Raw genomic sequence first — 26,759 nt, 5'->3', positions numbered from 1 at the left:
TTCAGGTCAAAGTAACATCCAGTCAGGCTTTGCATGGCATGAGGCAGAAACAGGATTTTCTAGCGTGGTGAGTACTTGTAGAATCAACAGGCTGATGATTTCTAATGACCAAGAATTCAGGAGACACTGCATCCTAAATATGAGCAGAAGGGGGTCAGTAATCTGCCAAGTAAATTCTGTTTCACCCCTACATGTTTGAGAGTGGCTTCAGGGAGGAATTTAGGAAAGGCTCATTGTGGAATGACTTCATGTGAGCTCTCATGAGGATGGAAAGGAGCACTACCAGGGGGAAGTTCACAAATGGAGGTTGAAGGAGCTGTTTAAAATTATAATATGGGTAGGGATTTAATGATGATGATCATGAGAAGACCTTAAGGGATCATGTAGCAGAGGAGGTTTTTCCCTTTAGTACTCACTGATTTCAATTGTAAGCTCTTCTCTCTGTCATTACTTTGTTCAATGTAAACTTTTCCACCCTCTTTGTGTTTTTGGGGTTTTTTTCTTCCAGAGAAGACAGACCAGAAGTGTCTCTTTGACTAGGTTTTACTTTGCTGCTTTTCCAGCCCATTGTCATTCTTTTTTCCAGGAATAGCTAGGAAACATCTTACAAGGTCACAGAGTTCCTCTATGTTATCTCCTTGGCCCAAGGCAGGATGTAATAATATTAACATGCTCTCAAGCATCCTGGCAGACAATCTTAAAAGTCTCCAGGAATACAGACTCTCCTCTGTCCCTAAGCAATTTAAGATTATTTTAATAGAATTTTTTACCCACTAACATATAAATGAGAAATAATATAAATAAATAATCTAACATGATTCCATAAATTGTACAGGGGCACTCAGGTTTTGACATGAACAGCAGAGACACAGGTTTATGAACTTGACTGCTGTATTTATGAAAGAAGGAATGATTAAATCATGTGTAGTTTGCTGCAATAATTGTTCCAGGCATGTTCCTTGGAACCAAAGCCCTCTGAGATGTGGTCTGCTGATGGACAGGAGTTACATCCACAGGCCCTCAGTCAGTCCCACTCTGCCCCAGGATGGTCAGTAAGTGCCACTTTAGTGGCATCCCTTCCACTGGCTTCTTGGGTAAAGAAAAACAAGAGTATAATGTTCAGTGATGCAGCAGATGTTTCAAAGTCCTCCTCAAGGAGGAGATGACCCTGCTGCCTAAATTAGGCATATTATGGAGTTTCAGAAATGCAAAATGTCCAAGCTAGGTTTGAATTGGCTAAGAAAGGTTTGGATTTAAACCATGTTGGCAAGGCCTATGATACTGGCAAGGCCTATGATACTGGCTTTACCAGAGTTTTATGGTCTTTTATTTGTCTGGTGCCTGTTCTGTCCCTAAAACACAAGGAAGAAGGAGCAGAGCAGGAAAGAAAATACAATTGGATGATGCATTTGGTTTGCTGTAGAGGAATCATTTACCTTTGCATTGCTTACTTGCCTCCTGTCTGGGTTACCATGACCTGCAAGGGAACATTCCTCTTCCACAGCCAAGGCATTCAGGCAGAGTTAATTGAGCAATTAAATTATCAGGTGATGGAAATAAAAAATCTCATCCACATAGAAGGGTTTAGCAATCTGGCTCCTTTCAGTTTCTGACTTACTATTATGTAATGTGTGTGTTCTACCCAGGTGCACTCTGTGCAGAACAAAGAGGGAAGCAGCTGTTCTGGCTTAAGCTTTAGAGGAGATGACATCCATGACATCCATGACTTCTGCCAACCTACCACAGAAAAAGGTGACACTTGGGGTTTTTGAGGAGACACTGTGATTGTGGACAGTCCATTTAACAGAACCTCCCTTCCCAACTCATCCTTTCTGTGTAGTCTCCAATCAGGAGTTTGTAGCAGTGGCTGAGAGAACAAACATATAATAAACCCTTTCTTTCCAGCTGGGTGTGTTGCACCTGTATCTGTGAAGGGGTGAGAAAAGTTAGACAGTGCTGGAGGGTTTATACAGAATTGCAAATGGAATCAAATTCCATTTTGGAGAAGAGTAACAGAGATAATGATTGTCTTAATGAAGATCCATTTGGTGTGTCAAGTAGAAGCAATCTAAAATTGCATCTGTTTTCTGAGAATATTGATGTGACATTTGGCTTTGCCAGCTGTCCAGCTTGGCAATTCTGGGAGTGATACATGTAATAAAAGCACATCAGAATTCTAGATCCTACTTCCTTTGCAGAGCTACCAGTACACAGATTGTTGTTTTAGCTACAAAATTTATAATGGTACAAACCACACTGGTCCACAGTGTCTACATGTTTCTGCCCTTTTGAAATTCTCAAGGGAAATTAATTCTGAGGAGAGATCCTGACTCTGTATTGTCCAGTATGCTTTAAATCTGAGGGAGAGACTAGCCCTGGTCATCTCTTCTGTTGAGGAAAATGTGTGCACAAAGTTCCCAAGACCAATATTATGTTAAGACTGTGTGCTCCTGTATCTGAGAACTGGCTCTCTAGGTTTTATTTTCGGTATGATCCAGGGAAAGTAAAGGGTATGGCCTGACTGTGATTCCTGGACTAGATTTGGTGGCAGTGTTTCTCTTTAGGTGAGTGGGTGGCTTGAGAAGCTATGCAAAAGTTGCAGCAAGACACTTTTATCAAACATGTTTGTCCTATCCAACTTGCCCAGAGACAAAATAGTGACAAAAGTCTACTTGTATAAATATACTAATTTTCATCTCTGTCCTTCAACTGTGAAATCTGATCTCTGGAACTCTCAGTGAAGACATCAACTTGATACTTGCAATGTAAATGAACCTATATTCTAGTATCTTTGGATGATCACTTTATCTTTGATCAGTAAGTTCTCCCATTTTATTGCCTCTTTGTAACCTGATCACTTAAGCAAGTCTCCTGGTGCACTTGGATTTTTGATTAAAAAAACAGCTGTGGGAGGTTGGAAGCATTTTCCCCCTGTGCATGGGAAGGCTGTCAGCCTCTTGGCCAATGTGAAAATGAGAGCCAAGGGAATATGGTCTGTTTGAAGGAATTGGCTTGAGGTTATCATGTCCTCTCTCACCATAACTCTTGAGAAGGAGATTTTCTTGCCTTTGCAAGAGATGGTAACTTGGTTTGGTGTGGAGTGGATGTGATCTAACTCTGTCCCTGCTGTCTTTAAGAAAGGATTGTTTGGACAGGTTCTCATCCTTATGGCTGCAAGGGACCAGTTCTCTCATGGGCTGAGCTCTCACAGAGCACAAGCATCTTCCATCCTTGTTCTCTCTTCCTGTTTGACTAACACACGACTCCAGAGACCTGTGCATGTCTACTGCTTCCCTTGATAGCTTATTGCATCAGTTGATCTTTTCTAGCTCTGAAAAACATTTTACTTGTAACTTCAATTTGTTTAGCTTTAATTTTCTGCCCTAGGTTGAACCAGCTGCTTTAGAAGCTCTTGCTGTGTGTCTCATGCAGGAATACAACAGAAAAAATTCTTTAATTAGATTATTGCAAAATATTTTTCAGCTCTTAAGTAATTTCTGCCATTCTCCACCATTTCTCAATCGTATTTTTCATTTTTTTACCCTGGAGTTTGACTCAGGCTGCAGTGTCATTTTCATCTGTTCCTAGAAGGAAAAATACTTCCTGCTGGTTAAGGTATTCCAGGCTGCAATCAGAGCCTTCATGTAGCTCAGCCTCAGAAGAGAGGAACCAATTGCTCATTTACCATGTTCAATCTTCAGACATAAAACTGACCTAGAAGTGGCATTAAACTTTCATATAAAATCAAACCCAGGAATTCTCAGCAAGCTCTGCTAGTCCTACAGGCAAAAGGATTATAATTTTACTGACAAACTGAGTAACTGTGTACCTGCAAAAATCATTTGTTCCTCATGGGAGAGAGAAAAAAAAGGGTAGGCAAGTCAAACTAACAGCAAACCTGTTTTTATTATACCAGGTGGGAGATCAATTATATTATTTTGACCTCCAATTTTGTATATAGAAGTCATGGCTCTTGTTGGAGAGACCAATTAATATATCAGAGTATCAGGCTTAATACAGAAATACCATCCAAAGAGTGTCCAGGTCACCTTTGCTGCTGTTTGTTTGCTGTAGCAGATAGTTAATCTCTTTGCTACCTGTTCTATTTCTCTTGCTCAAGAGCATTAGCAAATGTTTATTTGACAGAATGTTCTGTTCCTCTCCTATTTTTTTTTAACCTCCTTTGTCCTAAGAGAATTAAGGCAAATCCTAGAGCAACTCCATGGAATGGAAACATCATGCTGCAAGCTGGACTCTATAGTCAGAGCAATTTTGTTACTGCTGGTGGGGAAAGAGTAGAAAACAATGGGCTGCCAAACAGGGAAAGGGCCTTTAACTAAAGGTAAGAAATCAGAAGAGAGGAGATGTTAACAGCACTCAGACTCACCTGAAAACACTCAGCAAATTGCGTGGCAAGGTGAATAGGTTATTTACAGCAGCAGAAGGCAGATTTGTGAGCAGCAGCAGCCACTGTCCACTGCTGGGAACAGCACTGCTGCCTGATCTGCCATGGATGCCCTCCTGTTGTTTTGGTGGCAGGCTGGGCTTGAAGGATCTCACTCAAAAACATCCAAAGCCCCCAGTGTTAGTCCCAGAGGCATTGCTTTCCAGTAGACCAATTAATTCATTTTCTTTTAATGCTGTTCACTCAATGTGCACTGGAAGTCTGGCACATGTTACAAATCCCTATCATTCTTCTATGTACATATGATGCCAAGCAAGTGGCAGCTGCCAGTGCTGGTTAACACTTGAAAATGACAGAAATCCTGGTTGCTGCTGGCAGAAGGGGAGTGGGAAATAATAGGCTGGCAAATGACAGGCTAGCAAATGACTTTCAGAAACATTTATGTGATACATGGTTAGTGCTAGAATGCCACTGTCAGAGGTGGACATTTAGAAGGGAAACAAAATAATGATAAGGTGTTAAACCCCCTCATCTCTTTCACTGTGCTCCAGGAAAAGGTAAATTTTACTCATGACCCAACAAATGTTCTCAGATTAGTTCCCACTGGACAATTTGCTGAGCCATATACTCTTGTCCAGTCAGAATGCCCCTGCTTGTTTCTGTGGTTTGGATTCTGGTGTGTTTAAGGGTTGCTTTGGTGTTTTAGGCAGGCATAGGCCCTGAAAGAAACTGACAAGCTTTGAGAGCAGCCTAGGGATGTCCTTTTCCTGTTACTTCATCTCTGTCCTTTTCTCTGCTTTCAGTGGATGCAAGAGGCAAGGAAGGCTGCCTGGCTTTGAGGCAGTCCAGGAAATATGATGGTACCAGTCTGTATCTGTTTACACCATGTGGCTGTAATGCATCCCAACATCTCTGTCTCCATTAAGTATCTGATTGTTTGGGATGGAATGTAGACATCTACATGCAGACATCCAGCTAGTCTCTACCTTGTTGTTAGATATTTTCAGGCAGAAAGAGGATGACAGCCCCTGCCTCTCCTGTCTGACAGGCACTCTGTATGGGTGGAAGAGGCTAAATTAAAACCAGCAGAAGTGGACTTACTGGTTTTTCTTGATAACTGGTGTAAAGGAGAGAAGGGAGCAGCCTGTGCACTGCAATTAACATCAGGTGCTATTGCAACTCAGCCTGTAATGCGATATAGATACAATCTCAGCAGAAAATTGAATGCTGCGCTGAGTCAGAAACAGAGCAGTGCTGGGTTTTGAAGAAAGTAATTAGCCCCAGGGACCCAGTGGTTTCTCATTTCCCCTGTGGCAAACAAACACAGGGAAGTGGGGCAGTATTTCCCATAGGTTTCCAAAGTCAATTTAGACAAGGTACAGAGCCAATTTATAAATCAGAGTTTAATGAATACTTAGCAAGAGGCAGGCACACCTTCGGCCTTCCTGTCCACCAACTACCACTCAGTGCCATTCTGCTTTTTTTTTGTGAGTTCTGAGTGCCCCATCTCTGTCTGGGCCCTGAGCCAGCCCAAGCTCCTGCTAGAGAACACAGCCCAGTGCAGCAGCAGTGCTTTGGCAGTGTGTGACAGACCTGTCAGGGTCACTGGTCACCACCCTCGCCCATGGCCAGGTGCTGTGACCTGTGCTCACCTCACCACTTGCTCCTGCACAGCAGTGGCCCAACCCTTCCTTGTGCTGCCCTGCACTTGGCCTTCACAAAAGCAACGATTTGAGGTTTTGCAGAACTCAATGATTACAAATTCTGCCCTTTTTTTAAGATCAGAAGCATACAGAAAAAAAGACTCTTGGTAGCCAAGAAAATTTTAATCTTACTAAAGACAGGACATACTGGGCTGAAAGCTACAGCTTACAATTAATATAAGAGGCAAAGAATTGAACTGTTCATGTAACACAGCAGGGATGAGAGTAGTCTTTATTTATGCTCTATCTTCAAATGAGAATTAAGTTTAGAGTTCAAATATATACAAACTGTGCTTGCTGTGAGTGATTGCAAGTTCCATTCTTGCTCCTGCTTTCCTGACATAGCACTTGTCACCTTTCAGTGGCTTGTCACATACAGAATAAAATCTGCAGGGCCTCTGGGGCATAATCACATCCTTGTCTCTTGTGAAATGCATAGTCAATTTGAGGCACTGCAGGGAAATGAAATGCTGTATTTCAGTGAGTTTGCCACACTGGTTTGTGTATTCCTGCACCTCTTTCCCTGAAGCTGCACTCAGCTACTCAGTGCACAGCCACTACCTCATGTGATTTGTATCTTACGTGCCAGCAATTAACACTTTTGTTCAACATTTGTCTAGAAGTGCATGGCCAATGTAGCCTAGTCTGTGTTGCCTCAGAGGAGAGTTTTTCCCCAGCCTTCTTTAATTCAGTTGATGGGAAGACAAAATATGATAACGGTCATAATCTGAAATATAATTATTTTCCTGTTTTGTATCTTAAAATATTGATTGCAGGAGTTTGCTTAGGAAGTAAATGCGAATCTCATAATTTGGACTATTTAAACTGTTGTGGCCTTCTGATCCCAAGCACTTTCTCAATCTTCTGGGTTCTCTAAGTGCCCCCTAGTGACTAATTCTCTGAACGGTGTTGGGTTTCCATTGTCGGTGAGAGACCAGCCATTGAAGGGGTGGCTGATGAGGGCAGGAGCTGCATAAACGTCCTCATATTATTCTGAGGGCAGCACTAGTTTGTTCTGCAGAAGTAAATAGAAGTGTTTGTTGAGCAGTCTGCAGAAAGCTCCTGGCAGAAAATCAGTGAATGTATATGCAGCTGTTGTGGAAATGTCTAAGCTGAAACGTGAGTCAAATCAAGTACAAATCACTGGAAGAAAAGCTGTTCAGCTGACACTGCACAACATTTGAATGGTTTAGGTGAAGTGTGGCATTAATGAAATTTTCCTGAATATTAAATACTGATGTTCATATATTCTACAGTAATTCACTATGTTGAATTTATTTTCTCAATGAATTGACAACTCAACAGATCAGAGCTGTTAGCATTGCTTTTCATTCTGCAGTAAAGTGCTGGTTCTTATTTCTGGTGCTGCTTTAGGTATGGGTTTTTTGTTGTATTTTTCCTTTTTCGAAGTAAAAATTCAAGTGTCTTTTTAAATGCTTAATGCATCCATTAATATAGGCAGTGTAGGAGTTCAGTTCAGGAACTGATTTATCTGGGCTATTAAAGTCATATGACAATGTGCTGAGGCCAGATATGGAGGTGTTGTGCAGACTGGCACATACAAAGTTTCTTTATGTTCTTACATTGTATTAGCTGCCCACCAACTTCTTTACTCCTACTCAGTTGGCAGGTAAGGGATGCTGGGGCGGTGTAATTTACGTGGTAAGCTCATCTTACCATATAAGCATTAAGAACATATAATTGAGATGCACCTCACCTTGTTTGAACTTGCTTGTTTTTTTCTGTCCTGCTCTGTGTTTGCATGGTGTTCAATACTATAGGCCATAGACCTTAGTGGAATGACTGGGCATTTATATTACGAAATACAAATTTTGTTCTTCAACTGGTAGCATAAATGTTGTGGAAAGCAGAGTTTTGTTTGGATTTAGCAAAAGCTCTCATCTGGAATAGATGTACAGGGGGAGTTCAAGGGAAGAAGGCAAGCTGGGATTGGCTCTGGAAATGATCTGGAAAAGTGGACTGTGGAAGGGGCAGGTACAGCTGGGATTTAGAGGACATGTCAGCCTGAATGATGAACACTTGTATTCATCTGTGTAACTCCAGTGGTAACCAACAACAGGACATGAAGCCATGGAAAGAAGCTGAGCCAGGGGAAGTTCAGACTGGACATTAGGTTTTTCACTGAGAGGATGGTTGGTCACCAGAACAACAGAACCCAGGAAAGTCATCATGGCACCAAGCCTGTCAGAGCTCAAGGAATGTCTTGTTATAAGGTTTAGCTTTAGGTGGACCTGTGATGAGCAGGAAGTTGAAGTTGATCATCATTACAGGTCAATTCCAGCTTGAGATATTCCATGATTCTAACTCTAGCAATTTTGTCATTAGCTGAACTGATTTTAAATAAGTGTAAGACTGTCATGAACTTGGCATTGATGAAATGTCTTGGTCCCTGATTTGCAAACTTACAGGTGGTCTAGGGTTGATCTGTTTTAAATTATTATAGTGCAAAAGAACGATAGCACCAAGGAAGTTGAATAATAATGTGACTTTTTGTTAACTGCATTGGACAGAATGAGGAATTAACTGCATAAAAGAAAGAATTGCATCAAGCTTTCTGAGGGATTATAGGAAAATTCTGAGTATTGACCTTGCTTGGAAAAAGACTACTTAAGAGAGGCAGGCCTGATGCTCAGTAGCAAATGTACAGGGCTTTACTCCTAGCTTCTTAAGTAACCATGCTGCTGTCTAGTTCTCAAGAAAAAAAGGCCTAGGGAACAAAATAGAATGGTTCAATTTGAAGGGACCTCCAACTATCATCTAGGTCAACTGCCTGACCACTTCAAGGCTGACCTTCCCTCCCTCCCCCCTTGCCAAAATACAGTGAAAAATCAGTGGGCTGGTTTTGTGTGTATGGATATCTGGAGCCATGTCTGTGAACAAGAGGAGAAATGCAGCTGCTGACACCTTGTTCTCTAGACATGAGCTGAGATCTTTGGATCTCTACTGTAAGAGTTCCTGACTGTAGCTTATTCCAGGTGTGCTTTTGCTAAAATATGGTGACTGCCTAAGTAGAACAGGAAGATGCTACAGCCCAGGATACTCTGGTCTCATATACAGTAACAAAGAAGCTGTTGTAAAAAGTCACGTAAGATGAGTGGTTGTTTTTCCTCTAAAACCTTCTGAAAACTCACCCAAAATTTCATGGGCAATTTATTTTATGTCAGACAAATGTCTTGAATCCCTGGCACTAAATCCTACACAGCTTGAAGAACTTTAGACAGTCACTGAGTTTGTATACACATAAATATATATTTATCTAAAATACTTAGAAAACACAAGGTGGTGAAAAAGCCTATGTGCTCTTTAATATCACTGGCAAGGGGTTTGCCAAAGCAGCTGTGGTACTAAGGCTTAGTACAGCACACATGACTCAGTCAAGTTCTCTTTCACTGAGAGCTAACCACTGGCAACAAATAAGAGATCTCAACTTTTTCATAAGTTTTGAGTGCTTTCTTCTTCTGTTGGTGGGAAAGAGAGAAGGGCTGGGGAGGGGAAAAGGTGTTTTAAAGGTTTATTTTACTTCTCATTATCCTCCTCTGGCTCTGTTAATAATAAATTTACCTTATACCTTTAAATTTGAGCCTGTTTTGCCCTTAGAGTATTTTTCTCTCAGTTCTTATCTCAACTCATAAGCCCTTCATTAATTTTTTGCCCTTTCCTCTGCCCAACTATAGCAGAAGAGAGTGAATGACTTTTGTGGCTGCCTGGCGTTTGGCCAGTATCAAACCATGACAAGTGTATGCACAGGGCCCTCTGCAGACACAAAAACTTGGTAACACATCAGGCCTCTTCTTCCCTGAGTCATTGAGCATAGATTAATCTTTGCTCCAGCATTCATGTGGCCTTTGGGTGTTCTAAAGCAGCAGCCCCTGAGCATCACACAACTTCCATGGTGAGTCTGCTACAGACTTTGTATCTCTCCCCCCAAAACATCAAGTCATGTTTGGAAAAGAAGCTGCCAGTTCCAGATGGATCACTGAATGGCATCGTGGATCCACTGAACCAAACTGAAAGATGTTTTAAATTAATTTTAGGACAAAAGGAGAAAAAGAAACACCCAACACCACAGAACTGAAACCCTGCTCTTCAACAGGAGAACAACATACTCTCTGTTGGTATCTTGCACAGAATTTCACTCGACTGGAGCTAATGTCTGCTTCAGAGGAAAGGATTATGGGAATTGTAAGAGAGGTTTCTAAGAAACAGAAGAATGGTCTGATGTGAGCAAAGCAAATAATGAGGCCTGCTGGCAAATGAAACACTGAGCCTAACATCAAGCTGTAAATGAGCAGAGATGAATATGCTGTTAGAAGCTGCTTTGTGGAAGGACTTAACAAAAGTGTTTAGTGAATGCAAACCATCTTGCACCCAGAGAAGTTAGGAGGGAACAGTGCAGATTCATAGCAGTAGGTATTCAACACCAAAAGCTGCTCTTTTGAACGCTGATGGGTTAAAGTAGTACAAAGTAAATGAGTAACTTTACATTTCAACTGCAATTTATGTGCAAACTCACAGAGGAGAGGAGATTTGTGGTTTCTGTTTTGTCTAAAGCCCAAAGGATGCTAATAAATGAATGCACAGCAGGAATTGCTTTTGTTCTCTCCTTTGTTCTTACCCTGGGAAGGTCTAGAGTTATTTGTCTCACTGTCCCCAAGTGGACACACTGTGCTAAATGGTGTAAGAGTTAATCTGTGTAAGTTTTGAGCAGACAATTTTATTTAATTGACCATGGAATAAGCATGAGTTTAATGTCTCAAATACATTTAAGAGGAAAAATCATTTTATAAAATGGCCACGACTGCCTGCCAGCATTAATGATATAACCCACTCTCCATGGCCAGGTGGAACAAAAAGTCATCCTCATGACAAGGAATGGGACTCTTAAATACTGTTTTCATCTTCCCAGTGTTTGCAGAGCTCTAACACATGGGTGGTGGTTGGACTGAGGCTGGAGGGAGCAGGGCTTGTGCTGTATTCTCAGTTGTGGTCACTGCAGGGGTGGCTAAGCCTGGGTCTTTACCAAAGCAGGCAGTTAACAGCTGTGGGTGTGTAACACCATGGCCAGCCCATGCAGCTGTCCCTGAGCACCAGAGGCTGGGTGAGAAGTAGCTGGTGTACCTACTTCTGATGGCAATGGCTTCTCCCAGCACTGCTGCCTCTTGCCCCACCTGTGTGATCATTGTGGCAGCAGACCTGCCTGCTCATGTTCTCTCTCAGCTGTGCCTGGACCTACTTCTGTTCCTGTCCTTCATCCTTAGGCTTTCAGATCTTCTTCAACTTCCTTTTTTTTTTTTTTCCTCTTTGTTTTTTGCCTTTTTTGCTCAGAGCATGAAGGATCTTTCCAGTGCTGTGACACTGGAGGCAGGTAAATAAAAGGGATGCTGTCAGCCTGTGGTTTTGAATGGGAATGTGATTGTTGTCTCCCAGAGCAACTGCAATGATTTTAATCGGTTCCTTATGAATGTGGCTTCTAAAACCAGTTTGTTCTCTCAACAGGCAGCAAGTGGAGTAGTGGATATTGTGGATATTGTGGAGGAGACCTGGGTGCAGACACAGCATCCTGTTGTGCCCACAGGCATGTGGACCAGCTCTGAGAAGTGGCATGTGGCAAGGCTGGGTCGGTGGAGACCCAGAAGCTTCATGTCTGGGGAGGCAAAAGAAGAAGCTGAGCACAGACAGGTGAGGAACATCCCAGCACCAAAATAACTTCAAATCTGCTGGAGGACTGGGGATAGAGTGTATTTCAAAATGGGGAACCTGCAGCATCCTCGAGAGAAGCCTGCAGTGGTGTCTGGCATGGAACACATGTTGGTTGGGACAAATAGTTGTATTTTTGAGATTATTACATTACTCAAATATTACATCTATGACATTGGATTGACTGTCTCTGTTTAGTTTATCTTGCATGAGCATTTTGACAGGGGAGAAGGAAATGAAAAGGTGAATTGTATCAAATTGCTGACAACAACAGTGCAACAATGCCAGTGCATGACAAGTTTCTTGCTCAGTTTCACCTAATCTGGCACAATCAGGCACATACCTTAGGGTCAGTTTAGGAACAAGATGCTTACAGAGAGCCCTGTGTTAGAAAGCAGTGAGGGAACAGTTTTGCTGGGACTGCAGACATGCTGTTTGGGTTGTGGTTTTTGAGGAAGAGCATTTGAGGATAGGTGAGGAACCCAGTCCCACTTTTCACTGAGACAAGTACAAACCCCTTTCTGCCCTGCAAATGTCATGCTGTGAGTCAATAACCCTAAGTGTTGTACACAGGTCCTTTACACTGCTGTTTAATTATATAAACACTCATGAAGAATACTTGACCAATATAATGGCCAAACTGACATAAAAAACTTGAAAACCACAGATCAGGTGGCGGGAAATCCGTGGAATAAGAATGTGCAGTGATCTCTTGTGCCTGTCCTTGTGTGCTGCAAGATTATCCCAATTTCTCACAATTTCTTGTCAAGCTTTATATGAGCTTGTCCCCTAGCTGAACCCTGTTTGCCTCAGACAGTGCTCTTTGGCATCTTTTCCAAATGTGATTGCACCCTCTATTGCATGAATTAGAGCTGGTTTTCTACAGACAAATACCTTTTATTCCTACTATGACTACTGATTTATGTGCCATCTTCCTGCTACAACAAATTCTACAAGACCTAAATACTAATATATACTAGGGCTTTTTGCAGTGTTATGGTAACCTCCGAAGATAAAATTAAGAATGCTTCACTATTAAGGCTCTGAATTTTAAGTTTTATTTTAAAAGTAGAGCAGACTGCACTACATCATTACATCTTCTTTGCAAACCATGAGGAAATTTGAAAGACAAGCCCAAAATATGTCACTATAAAAGAAAAATGCCTAATTTCTCTAGCCTAGGAGGGGGAAGAGTGTTAAATAGAGAAGTGCATCACGGCACTGTTGTACGGCATCTGCTCTACAGGCCTATCAAAAAATACCTCTGTACCCGCTAAAAATCTTACTATCACGATCCGCCCCGCCAGTGCCAAATTGGGAATGAGCGCATCTGTCCGGGGCGGGAGCGGCTGCGGCGAGCGCTGCCGCACGGGGGCCGCGGAGCGGTGCGGACTGCGCGGACAGCGGGCGGCTCTCCCTGGGCCGTGAGGGGCCGTGAGGGGCCGGCCCCGCCCCGGGGCGGCGGCGCTGCCGGCGCGGCTCCTGCCCGGCCGGCACAAAGGATGAGCAGGCGGCGGCCGGGTCAGCACCAGGGTCAGGGCCGGCCTTCCCCCGCGGCGCCGGTGACTCTGGGGTTTTGGGAGCCCTCGGTTCCCGACGCAGAAAAACTGGAACCGGATTCTGCCAGAAAAGTAGACTTATTTTCGGCGTAGCGGTGAGGGGAGATGACCCTGCCTGCCGAGCGCATTGCCTGAGCACACGCGTTTGTGCCGGCATCGCCTTCCAGACTGTGATGTGCAAGTGTTGGTGTAACAGACGTGGAGCGCGAAAAATCCCAAATAACTATTGATACTGAGGGCTAGCAGCCCTCTCCTCTCCCTCTCCACTAAGGGAGAGGTTTCCTGCCTTGCTGCTGTTGTGATCACCACGTAATTTACCCCAGGGCAGGTTTGAGATGTCTTCCTGTGAACCACCAGTAAGCTGAGGAAGATGGGGGATTGAGGATATAGGCTCAGTTCATAGTTTTACACGGATTTTCTGCTGGACCAGTGACATGCTGTCAATAATAGCCTTTCATTTCAAGTATTTGCAGGTCACCACATGTATTTTTGAGCTGTGCATGGGGGGTTTTTCCTTATATCACAAAAACATTGCCATTTAGGACTTGGAATGCAATCGCTTTGCAATGCACAGTAAAGAGCAGGAAGATAAAGGAGGATCTAGTATGAAATGAAACTAATAGATGAAAATAAAGAGATAACACCCTCTGTGCCAATGGCAAGGTATAATAGTAGTGAAAGGGGCTACTAGCTCATCTTCTTTGTCATGGCTCTGTGAAAGAAAGGGTTTTTTATAGCCACTGTCATGAATCTGAGTGGATTTTTGTTATGTCTTCTTTCAGGCATCTCCTAATTTTTAACAAATTCTCATTGTAAGGAAATTACTTTTTCCTGGAGGCTGATAAAGGTACTCTGCAAAGTAAGTACTCTGCTTGTGAGAGACATGGGTCATAAGAAGTTTTCAGTAATTTGGAGGAACAGTGTCAAGGGGAACACTGGTGCAGACGTCTTCACGAAGTCTCCATATGCTTCTCTTTCTGCTGGTCCTTGTTTGGGACTTTGTGGCTAATGAGCCTTCCCAGCAAGATGCAGCTTGCTGTTGGTGCTGTGTGAGGTGAGGGTTGTCAAGATGTGCAGCTGGGATGATGAATTGCCCTTTCTTCTCTCTTGCATGATAGACACCTCTTCTGAGGAGAAGCAGTCTTGAGGAAACCCTTGATACAATATTAGCAATATTTCAGTAGATGCCTTCTCACTCTCATCCTTCCTTATCCTCCTTGGCCTGCAAATGCACTCAAGTTACTCCAGCTGCAATCTCCTGTGAGGTGCTGGGCAGTCAGTTTTGTACTGTGCAGTGTCTCTGGATGCCTGCATGGAGCTGAGGATTGGTCTGTGTGGGCATCATCCCCCATGCTTAACACTGCTTGGGTTAGCGTGATGGAAAACCTCGGCTTGGGGGGTTCTGCTTTTGGTCATAGTTGGGGATCTGCAATAAATTGTGGCTTTGTTTAGACTAAGGGCTACAGGAAGGAAGAGCAGTATATGAAAGGTGCCAGATGAAGAAGCAGAAAACATGAGATTTAGGGGAGTGCTGTACAGCCAAAGAGTAGAAGAGCTGGGAGTATTTTCCCCAGGGGAACTGTAATAAAAAAAGTAAGAGGCTTGTTTTAGTCACTAGTGTGCAGTTGTGAGGGTTTGGTGAAGAGGCATGGGGTGGTGTGGAGCTGTTCTTGTGCAGCAGCAGCAGCTTTGGTCTGTGGGCAAGGAGGCATAAAGAAAAGGTCAGACTTCACTCATGAGCTGTTTCCATTTCTGGCAGAAAGAATCAAGAAATCACATGTGGTTTATGCAGCAGATCTGTTGGCATCTATCTGATGTGCTATTTTGGAAACCATTTGGCCGTTTTACCCACCACACTGTGCAGGCTTTGGCTACAGGAGTGATTCTGATGAGATCCAAGGAGCCTATTCAGCACTTGGGTACCATTAAGCACTGAAGGAGTAGCAGTTTTGAGGGTAGCTTGTGGGGTGTGTATCTTCTTCTCATGATTCAGTTCCTAAGGATCAGACCCCCTCCTTGCAGTGGAGATATCTTTGCTGAATTCAGCAATGGAAATAGGAATAAAACCAAACTTGGTCATTGAGAAAAAAGTCTTGCATTAAGCCTTGGCCTCTGCACAGGCAGCAGGAGTCCTAGGATCAGTAGCAAAAGGATTTCTTGCCAAAGTGATTTCATGTTGCAGCAGGGGTCAGGAATCTGCTGCCAGACCACAGCTTTGCATTATTGTAAACAGAGACTGAGATTATGATTTATTTTTTTAGCTTGAGCGAGTTTAACCCAAGTGAATTCTACATAAATGTAAGCCCTCTGCTGACCCACTGGGAGCTGGGAAGTGTGACATCTGTGACTGTTAATTGTTTTAAATATTTCAATTTTAATCCCCTGTGGTGGCAGGCAAATACTTAGGTAACCTAGACAGTATCTCTGGTGTCTCATTTGTGCAAGGATGCAGGAGATGTGCCCATAAAGCACAAAAGCCTTCCATCAAGAGATGGAAAGAAGAAGTTGTAACTAACACAAAGGCCATACTTCATATGTGAAATGTTGACAAATGACTTGAACTTCAGTAAAAAAAAATTAAGCAAAGTTTTTCTTACCTCAACCATTTTCTTCTGAGCTGTTTGTCTTCCAGACCCCTTGCCATGATGATTCCACCATCGGCACCAAGCCCTGTCAGCGATGCTGCCCTCTTGTCAGGGGTGGCTTCTCAGGAAGTCTGGAGGCCGCCAGTGCCGGGCTATTCTGGGCTGCCCACCCGGCACATCAGTCACCGGGCCAACAACTTCAAGAGACACCCGAAAAGGAGGAAGCACATCCGGCCTTCGCCGCCGCCGCCCCCGAACACTCCCTGTCCCATGGATCTGGTTGACTTTGGGGATCTCCAGCCTCAGAGGTCTTTCCTGGAGCTCCTTTTCAATGGGTGCATTCTCTTTGGGCTTGAATTCAGCTATGCCATGGAAACAGCCTACGTTACCCCTGTGCTGCTCCAGATGGGGCTGCCAGACCAGCTCTATGGAATGGTGTGGTTCATCAGCCCTATATTAGGTAACTTTTTGTGTACTATTTCTTCCCTCTTATTTTTTCCACTATGGGTTTTTTAAAAATTTTTGTTTGCAGTACCTCAGCTGTTCATGAGTATATTCTCTGGAGGTTAAGAAGTACTAACCACAATTTTAGACAAACAGGAGGACAATTCTTGCTGTGCCCTGCCTGAAATAAGACAAATGTGTTCAAAATACCTGTTCTTTTAATAGCTTCTCAACCTCTTAAAACTTGTGTGAGGGGAACCTTTGGTTGCTCTGTTCCTGTACTTAAAAACAAGCATAAGAAGATCAGTGTATCCATTTATGTCCCTGTGAAAAAAAGCATACAGAGACAGTTTTCAAGGGTGTGTGAAAAAAAGCAGAGTGGGATTGCCTTCTCCTGTTTGACTTGCTGAAACAAATGAGGTGTTCCAGTGATGAAAGACCATTGACACTGGTGATCCAGGCATTGAGTTACTTGCCTTAGCACAGAGGCAAGGCTGGGAGTGTATCCATTACTATGGATACCACTTGGAAAATTTTGTTCTGCCTTTTCTTGTACTCACAACATGTGCTTTGGAAGAAGAGCTAGGCCCCTCCTAACAGGCTGGCACAGATTAATACAGGCATCTTTCCTACTTCCATATTTGCTTCCTGCTGTTTTCCAAGCTAATCCTGCAGGGGATCTCACATGTAATATGGGATAAATGAAATAGCTTGTAAAGAACAGAGTGCTTAAGAATGTGTAACTTGTACTCTGACTCTTCACCTGGTGTCAAACTCTGTGTTGCTGATGCAGAGTGAAGTGCCCTGCAGTGAGCAGCAGCACATTCTGTTACTGAGTCCCTGTCCTGGGCAATGCCAGGCAGTGTGCTGTGTGTGCCCCTGGGTGAGCAGTGCTGACTGGGGATGTCACTGCACTGTGCTGTCCTGCCTCAACTGCCTTTTAAGGCATGCCTGTTTTAACTCCTCTGTGAAACAGGCTTGTAGAAGAATCCTGTCCATTGGTGATTCCTTTTTTCTAGGGTTTTTGCTACAGCCTTTGCTGGGAGCCTGGAGTGACAGATGCACATCAAGATTTGGGAGGAGAAGACCTTTCATTCTGGTTTTAGCAGTAGGTGTGTCTTCTAGAAATTACGGGCATAACACTTAATGTTGTGCATCTCTCTTCTGTGACAATCCCTTGTGGCACTAAGCTGAACAAATTGCTGTGATACTGAGGTGATTGATATACTGTGATACTGAGGTGTTGGGTGTTGTGGGTCTGAAGAAGATGGTGAGTGACACAGCTGATGCTTTGGCAGCTGCAGATCCACACATTAAAGCTTCTCAGAGTCTGAAAGGATGTTTTGAGGGTCAAGAATGTGGATGCCAAAGTAAACTCTAGACATTTGTTAAGCTCAAATAGTGGAAAAGAATTATGTGCATCCTATAAACCACACTCATTTCCCAGGCTGCATTGATATGAACAAGAGCAATAGTGCTTGCTGCAAGGCTGTGCAGGTAGAATAATGCTTTTGGAGTCTGGAGCTCTGCAGGCTTGCTTACAAATAGTGACTGATTTTGTTTTGGTTTTGTTCCCAGGAGCGTTGCTTGGGCTCTCACTTATGCTGAATGGCAAAGATATAGGGAGTGCCTTGTCTGACACTGAGAATAACCACAAATGGGGGATCATCCTTACAGTCTGTGGTGTTGTCCTCATGGACTTCAGTGCAGATTCAGCAGACAATCCCAGTCATGCCTACATGATGGATGTGTGCAGCCCAGTGGATCAAGACAGGGGCCTCAACATCCATGCTTTGTTAGCAGGTATGTCTTCTTGGTGCTTCCTGGGAGATGTCAGCCCTGAGTAAACAAGCCCTGCTGTGAGAAAGCAGGGTGTAAACACTGGTCTTTTCCTGAATAAGCATCATGACTGAATACTGAGAGGTATCACTAACTAACTGTAAAAAAAAAAAAAAAATCGACTTATTGCAAAAGGCTTTTGTAACTACCTCAACTCAAACAAGATACAGTCTTGAGCTGTTCATCTGAAGGTCCCTCACACATTTTGTAAGACCTATGGAAACAAAATTATCCCTTGAGGGAGGAGGTTTGGCTTCCTGCAGGTGTGGAATATGTGTCTTGTAGTTGCTCTGTTGGAGGCGAAAGTACATACTGGGTGCTGTTGATCCCTCACTGCTGTCATCTTCAATTGCTGTGCTGCCCTGTTCTAGGAGACTATTCCACACTCTTGAATGTGTTTGTGAGTAAGAAAGGAGAGTGTTGAAAGACTTTCATCATGTGAATGGAGAGAAAGGTGCTCTCAAAACTTCCCTGTTCATCGGTAGTAACACAGTGGCAGTTTTGTACACTGTCAACACAGTGCTGAGTAATGAGCTTGCTACACTTCTGAAGTGATTGGATCTGTCTTAGTTAGATCTGCATTCCTCATATGAGGAAAATGGATTTTCACTTTCAGGAAAACAGTCTTAGCTGAATGATTGCAGAGCCTTGTCACAAGGCTGGTGGACACTTCTGTTTACGGACTGAAATAGCTAAAGGTAAGGTGTTTTGTTCTTGGCAAAGAAAAATTATAATTTTAAATTATTTGTGTCATCACTTCCTCATTCTGTACCGTGTTGGTACATGCAGACTGTCCTTGTGGCACAGCTGTGTTTATTAGTGCATATGAAGTGAAAAGGGGTCAAATGGTAAAACAGAAATGTCAGATTCTACTCCTGATTCAGTAGACAAGTGATGCTGTGCTGCTGCTGACTTGTGGGACTGGATAGGGAAGATAATCTTAGCTCTGTTTTTCCACCAGGTCTTGGAGGTGGCTTTGGTTATGTTGTTGGAGGAATACACTGGGATAAAACCAGTTTTGGAAAAGCTGTAGGAGGGCAACTTCGTGTCATCTATGTCTTCACCTCAATTGTACTGACTATTGCTACTGTGCTGACTCTAGTTAGCATTCCAGAGAGACCCTTAAAGTCCTCTAACAGGAAGAAAAAGGTGATGAAAAGTCCAAGTCTTCCTCTCCCTCCTTCTCCACCTTTCTTCTTTGAGGACAGTGTAAATGAAAACTCTGCTTCTCATAACTCAGCTCACTTACATGCAAGTTTTACGAGTCCTGTTTCCCCCATGAGCCCACTCACGCCAAAATACGGGAGTTTTATCAGCAGAGACAATTCTTTGACAGGACTTAATGAGTTTGCATCATCCTTTGGGACTTCAAATATTGACAGTGTGCTTATAGACTGTTTTACAGGCGGGCATAATAGTTACATGACACTTCCTGCTAGTTTGTCCAGGCAGCCTGTCAGTGTGAGCTTTCCTCGGGTGCCTGATGGCTGTTACCATGGAGCAAATGGAATTCTGGAGCAAGGGGAAAGCAGCTTAACATCAGGGTCTGATAGTGATGTGCTGAGAGTGGGCTCACTGGATGCAATAAAGCCACGGTCATCGGGGATCTTGAAAAGACCTCAGACCTTGGCCATTCCAGATGCTGTAACAGGACACTGCCCAGAGAATAACAGAAGAAGAAATGTAACCTTCAGCCAACAGGTAAGAGCAGGAAATCAATATGATCATGTAAACATGAGTGTTATTAATCTCTTCATATGGTTTTAAATATGTGGTGCACAAATTATTCGTTAAAGGCTCTTGTGACAGTGTTTCCTCATAAAAGTCATGGGAACAGCACACCTGCTATGACTCTATCAGTAAAGTAGTGGGTAGAGTGTGAATTACGGCTGACAGTCTGTCAGCTGCCTTTGTTAAGATGGCAGAAATGGGAATGTCCCACTCTTAACTGGGCCAGTTGTGAGAGTTAGGTCAGTATTTTTAGTCCTGATTTACTACCAAGGGAGCTACCACATGAACGTAGAAAAGGTCACATTTTCATTGAGCCTGTATCTTCCCTTTCCACAGAAAGACCTGCAAAATAGGGCCAGGGATAGGATTCTCCCATGAGCTTCTCCTTATGGCAGTCATTACATCTGGCTCCATCAGGGAGGTGAGCTTTCCCTTACTGAGGGATAAGACTCTGACCTCACCTCCCACTGTTGGTGATAACTTGGAATGTCTGAGACCTCTGCATGCTGGCCCATTTTTTTATGATCTGGGATGAGGTAAACAGTCCTCTGTTATTTTTTTTTGTTTGGTTTGGGGATTTTTTATTTTATTTTAATTTTTGGGGGTGGTGGATTTTTGTTTGTTTTGTTTGTTGTTGCTGTACTTTTGACCCAGTTTGTGAGAGCAGACTTTGTTAGGGCCAGGATTTTACATTCTGGGCACACTGAGGTTGAGCATTGAGGTTAGCAAGCAATGATAATGTGTTTCAATTAAACTCATCCTCTTCTTCCTCAGTGTCTCTAAAACTTCAGGATCCACATTCACCTGAAAGTGGGTACAGCTCCTGTAAATGCAGTGGAATTTATGCATTCCTGCTGTGCCTGTGCATCTGAATGTGGTTACCAAGTCCCCTAGTGAAGAGAACTGGTTGGAGCATACTGAAAGCCACAGTGCAGTGCTGCCATTTGTCACTTGTTCCAGTCCAAAACACTTCTTAACCTCCAAGTCAACATACTCCAGCAGCAGAGTCTAACTTTCAGATGATCAGATAGGTGTGCAATATTGCATACATCTGCTTAAAGGATGTTTGTGCTTCCCTTACTGTGCTTGTTGACCTGGCAGTTCTTTGGTGCAGGTTGCTAATATCCTGCTGAATGGGGTGAAGTACGAGAGCGAGCTGAACGAATCGGGCGAGGCCTCGGAGCAGCCCCTGTCTGTGAAGCTGCTGTGCTCAACCATCTGCCACATGCCCAAGGCTCTGCGGAACCTCTGCATCAACCACTTCCTAGGTACTCCCAAAGCACCTCTTGCCTTCACCAGGGAGTATTGTATTTGCAGGGCACCCCTGATGAAGGCAGGAATGATGCATCTGACTCCATGTTCTCAGAAGGCTGATTTATTACTTTATGATACTATATTATATTAAAGAATACTATACTATACTACACTAAAGAATACAGAAAGGATACTTACTCAATGCTAAAAAGATAATAATGAAACTTGTGACTCTCTCCAGAGTCCTGACACAGCTTGGCCCTGATTGGCCAAAGAGTGAAAACAACTCACAGCAGAATGCAGTGAAACAATCACCTGTGGGTGAACAATCTCCAAACACATTCCACATGAGCACAACACAGGAGAAGCAAATGAGATAAGAATTGTTTTCCTTTCCCCCGAGGCTTCTCAGCTTCCCAGGAGAAAAATCCTGGGCAAAGGGACTTTTCAGAGAATGTGAACGCCACAAGGGAGGATTCTACCTTGGGTGAACCTTTTTCAGTTTTATCTATTGCTGCAATGGCTGCTGATAGAGACAACTTGATTTCTTCCATGTAGATACTAATGAGGTACCTTCTTAGAACAATTAGAAAGGGAAAAAACCCCAAACATCTCAGCAAAGCAGTAAAGCCTGTGTTCCTAGAAAGGGAACAAGAGCCTAAATCAGCACATCTTAAGGGGAATGTTCACAGCAAGCAGAAGGATGAGATTAGTTGTGTTTCCATGCTTACACCCTGAGGCTGGTATTTACTGCTCATGTACAGGGGTCCCAAAACAGGCCAAGGTGTGTAACATGGCATTGCAGGAGTGCCTGTAACCAGCACAGTATTACCTTTACTCTTAACCAGTGTGTGACTGGTGTTTAGGAAGGGCTTGCAGTCGTTCCAGTTTACACTAAATTGGACAGAAGGGACCAGGTAATTAATACTCATTGGCTGTGAAAGGAATTAGGGGATTGTCTACATCAATGGCCTTGCTGCCAATTTGTGAGCAGAGTTTTTAACTGTGTCAGAGGCACTCTGGAGGCTGCAACCATGACATAAGAAGCACTCCTTCCAGTCCTATGTGGGAGGATAACAGCAACCTGAAATTACTATGGGATGAGCCACTCTGTTAAACCGAGTGCTGTGTCCTGTCAGAACCTGAAGACAGCTCAGACTGCTGTCATCTATTTTTCTGTCTTGCTAAACCAGTATTTTGTGGCCTTTAGTCAGCCTCGAGGTTTCCACTTAGGAATTCAAATGGTAAATCTTGGTCTTTAAAAGCCTGAATGTCTTTAACAAACATTGCAGCATTATGCACGGGGAGCAGCGGTCTCAGATAAATGTGGCTGGATATTATGTAACACTCAGCTTGCACAACCTGTCCTAGGGTGTGATTTGTAATGTAGCTGATAACATCCATGTAATCTTAAGGGGAAACAGATATTCTGAAATCCTAATAAGTTACTTTTCTCTTTCAGGGTGGCTTTCATTTGAGGGGATGTTACTCTTTTATACTGACTTCATGGGAGAAGTAGTGTTCCAAGGGAACCCAAAAGCACCTCACAACTCAGATGAGTATCAGAAGTACAACACTGGGGTCACCATGGGCTGCTGGGGAATGTGCATCTATGCATTCAGTGCTGCTTTCTATTCAGGTACTTGCTACAGCTGTCTTAACTACTGCTTTGGGAAAAGATACATTTCTTAAAAGTAATGATTCTGCAACAAGTAGGCCAGTGTTTATGTTGCACACAGCCTACCACATGGCACAAGTGCTGCAGCAGAGTGTTCTTTTTCACCCTGTTACCTGTGCTGCTTGGCTTGGCCTGCACTGACAGCAGGTGAGGTCAGCAGCCCAGTGAAGACACATCTCTCCTAGGATGTGGTTCCTTTCCCAAGTGGCATTTTCAAAGTACGTGGAATGCAGAGATACATGCAGTCACCATAGGCACAATTCTGGTGCACCCAGTGCCTGAGTGTCCCAGCAGAGCACTCAGGTGTCATGTGCCACCCCAGCACTTTGTCATGTGTGTCATGCCTCTGCCTGCCCACCCTCACCAGTTCCCATTTACCCCTCTGGGACAGGGGCACTGCCAGCCTCAGCTCTGCCTTGCCCTCTGTGCAGACAGGGCAGCAGTGCTGCATCGTGGAAGCCAGATTTGGAAGGGTCCTTGGCACTCACTTGCAAGCCAGCAGTTCCTCAGAGGTGCAGTGGTCCCACTGAGATGTGGCTGCCTGAGCAAGGGTGGACCCCTGAGCCCCACTGATGGGTGGCAGTGGGAGGGCTGCAGGTCACCCCAGAGCTGTACCATTTTCTCACAGCCGTGCTGGAGAAGCTGGAGGAGCGGTTTAGCACACGGACCCTGTACTTTGTGGCATATTTGGCCTTTGGGCTGGGCACGGGCCTGGCCACGCTCTCCAGGAATGTCTACGTGCTGCTGTCCCTGTGTGCTACCTACGGCATCCTGTTCGCCACGCTCTGCACGCTGCCCTACTCCCTGCTCTGCGACTACTACCAGAGCCGAGAGGTGAGCCCCGGGCTGGGGAGGGGCCCGGAGCCCCGGGACACCCCCTCACTCTGTGGCTGTGTCCCCGCAGTTCGTCGGCTCGCAGGCGGAGGGCACGCGGCGTGGGATGGGCGTTGACATCTCCTTGCTGAGCTGCCAGTACTTCCTGGCGCAGATCCTCGTGGCCCTGGCCATGGGGCCGCTGACGGCGGCCGTGGGCAGCGCCAGCAGTGCCATGTACTTCTCCAGCCTGGTGTCCTTCCTGGGCTGCCTCTTCTCCTCCCTCTGCGTCACCTACGAGCTGCTGCCCGCCGAGGAGCTGCCACCCGTCGAGGAGCAGCGCCCGCTCCTGCCCCGCGCGCGGAACGAGTGAACGGGAGAAGCTGCCCCGGCCTCTGCTGCCTCTTTGCCTCACCCTTGGCCTCCCTGTCGCCACAGGCTGTGCCCCCTGGGACGGCAGCAGCGGGCTCGGCACACGGGAAGAAAGGTCTGTGCTGGCTTTGCTGGGCTTTCCCCTGCCGGTGGGAAGGTGAGGGTGAGGCAGCGGCGCCTGGCACTGCTCGTCCTTCCCCGAGGTGGCAGAGGCCTGTCTGTTCTCCCGGGGGACAGCAGCAGGTGCTGGGGCCGTGCCCTCGGGGTGCTGCTATCCTGGGGTGACTGCCACTGTCCAGCACGGGGCAGGACACCTGCAGGTCTGGTGCCTGGGCAGGACAAGCTCCCTCTGTCACTGCTGCACAGACTGCCACCGTGGGAATGGTGACGTGCCAGGCTGGGGGCAGAAGGTGCCACCTCCTTGGCCAGGCAGAGCAGCTGTGATTCCAAGGGCAGTGGTGATTCCTGGGAGGAGCTGCAGGTCCTACCTGCAGCCTCTGCCCGTGGAAGGCCTGGCTCTGCAGGGTGCTTTTCAAAACTTTGGGAAGGCTGAGAGCAACTGGCCTCGCTCGGGTGGTGTCAGTCCTCTGTCCAGTGCCACGGGCTTCTGCTGCACAGAGCTCCCACCAGCAGAACTGCTACAAGACACCTCTGTGGGCTGCCAGCACTGTGGCCTGGCTCCCACACCCAGCTCTGGGGGTCCTGGCTGTGGTCCCTGGTGATGTTTGCCAGTACATGCATATTCCATTCCTCATTAGAGTTAATTAAGATTACAGGAGTTTGTGATGACTTAGCAGGAGGATTTGTCCATAATCCAATTCAGCAATTGTCCATAAGCCAGTTTTGGGGAGAAAGGTCTTTTCCCATCAACCTCCCTTGGGCAGAAGGTTACTCTCAAGAACTTTACTCATAAGAAAAATCATTTGTATGGAAGCCTGCATCTCATTGTTCTTGTTTATACAATCTTACCTTGGGACATGCTGAAGTCTGGGGATCAGTGGCTAAGTGCTTGTCAATTACAGCTGCATCTTCCACATCTCACTGAAACCAGTAAAAGGGCTTTGGGTTTCATTACCTGAGAGATTCCTTAATTATTCTGATTTTAGAAGGTGGTGGGTGAGAATTTTCTCAAGTTCTAGTTAAGACCAGGAGTTAATTTTAAGTCATTAATTAAGCTATTTCTAAAGCCCCTGTCAGTCTGCCTCTGTATTTGGGTGGGCAGCCAAGTTCTGCCAAGGCTGGTGGGCATTTGGTGTTCACATGTGCTGTGCATGGCATCCCTGTAGAGATGATATTTGGCCCCCAGATCCAGAAGAAGGCTTTTCTCTGGAGAGTCACTCCTTTTAAATGGGTTGCATTTCACTGCTCACCTAAGCTGATTCTGATCTATGATGCCAGTGAAATAATGTGTGTAATCTTTAGTTGTGGTGGCTTACTGTAATCCAGTGCTGAAAGCATAATACATAACTTGTAAGAACCCCTGGTTTTTATCATCTGCTCCCAATATTTATATTTTAGAAGCAAGTTTCATATTACTCAATGTTGACTTAAACACAAGAATACTGCTGAAAGTATGAAGTCAAGCACTCAGACATAAGGGACTGTCAGACTGATGAGTACATTCACCTTTCATTTCTTTCTTTGGGCTTACATGGTGTCACACCTGCAGGAATATCTGTGCCATTTCCTTCATTATGGGACAGCTGTCTCCAAGAATGTTCAGGACAAAGCTGGGACAAATAACATGAGAAAAAATGGCATTTGGCACTTCTGACAATCTAAAGACTTGACTTTGGAAAATTATTCTTTTCTTGTTAGTCTGCTTTGTAATCTTAATTTCTCTTCCTTCTCAAACTTTTAAACTCAAAAGCTATTTTGTTTTTTGTTTGGTCCCACTAGCTAATGTGGTATTAGTTCTTAAAATTTTTTTCTCCTCTCCTAAGTTTTGTAGCCAGCATTATTGCACTAAATGGATTGTGAGCACTTTACTTTTCCAGGGAGCTGGAGTTGCAGATGATTTTGTTGTAAGTGAAAATCTTCAAAAAATTCATAAAATCAATGTATTTGATTATAATGTTTGTCTCCATTTCCCTCTGTAAATAATATCAACTACATTTATGTAGTTATAAAACTATTGCTATGCCTGTATGCCTTCCCCAGTGGATTCTATACGACATATTTCTATTTTATGGGATATGGACTTTATTTTGCATAGGTATTTATGTAGTGGTACATACACAGGACTTCTAAGTCAACATCAGTGTGTTAATTTGGGGCTTTGAGCAATACTAGTGGTGTCTGGAAAAGAACCAGAGCCTGTCATCATGCAGAGTTAAAAATTGCACCAAATCCTTAGAAATAACTTTAAAAAGAGGCATTGCTTACTTGCTTCTTCTTTTCCTTTGTCAGACATTTTGTATTTTACAGAAATTACTGTATATGGTCACTGGTGAACTGTGAGCTGCAAGGTGATGTTTCCCTTCTGGAATCCAAAGGCTTCAAATATTCTGTCTAAATTTGCAAGTTACTGATTTAAAAAAAAAAAAAGATGCATGAGTTTAGGCAGGAAAATGATTTTATGCTGTGCTGTTTTTCAGTGATGCCTAAAGGTTAATTTTGATTAAGTCCATATCATTAAAGGTTGCTTCATGGCAATTA

The 26,759-nt window shown here is 44.3% G+C and overlaps 1 protein-coding gene across 1 annotated transcript; it reads left to right on the top strand.

The window, feature by feature from the left end:
* On the top strand, positions 1-26,756 carry SLC45A1 (solute carrier family 45 member 1). Its single transcript, XM_041419737.1, has 11 exons — positions 1-67; positions 11,626-11,808; positions 14,168-14,244; positions 16,003-16,430; positions 17,434-17,526; positions 17,993-18,217; positions 19,215-19,954; positions 21,099-21,252; positions 22,701-22,877; positions 23,545-23,750; positions 23,821-26,756. The coding sequence occupies exons 4-11, from the start codon at positions 16,028-16,030 to the stop codon at positions 24,100-24,102; spliced, it is 2,280 nt and encodes a 759-aa protein (XP_041275671.1). The 5' UTR covers positions 1-67; positions 11,626-11,808; positions 14,168-14,244; positions 16,003-16,027; the 3' UTR covers positions 24,103-26,756.
* The last annotated feature ends 3 nt before the right edge of the window (positions 26,757-26,759 follow it).

Source organism: Onychostruthus taczanowskii, unplaced genomic scaffold (genome assembly GCF_017590055.1).
Source record: "Onychostruthus taczanowskii isolate IOZ18803 unplaced genomic scaffold, ASM1759005v1 scaffold61, whole genome shotgun sequence".
Lineage (NCBI taxonomy): Eukaryota > Metazoa > Chordata > Aves > Passeriformes > Passeridae > Onychostruthus > Onychostruthus taczanowskii.
The sequence above is the reverse complement of the archived record's forward strand: the minus strand, read 5'-3'. Positions and strand labels throughout refer to the sequence as shown.

Bases quoted from the DNA above. Each gene is read 5' to 3' on its own strand.
- SLC45A1 (XM_041419737.1), top strand. From the start codon at position 16,028: ATGATGATTCCACCATCGGCACCAAGCCCTGTCAGCGATGCTGCCCTC. The intron at 16,431-17,433 runs GTAACTTTTTGT...CCTTTTTTCTAG, and splicing joins GTTCATCAGCCCTATATTAG to GGTTTTTGCTACAGCCTTTG. The intron at 21,253-22,700 runs GTACTCCCAAAG...TTTCTCTTTCAG, and splicing joins CTGCATCAACCACTTCCTAG to GGTGGCTTTCATTTGAGGGG.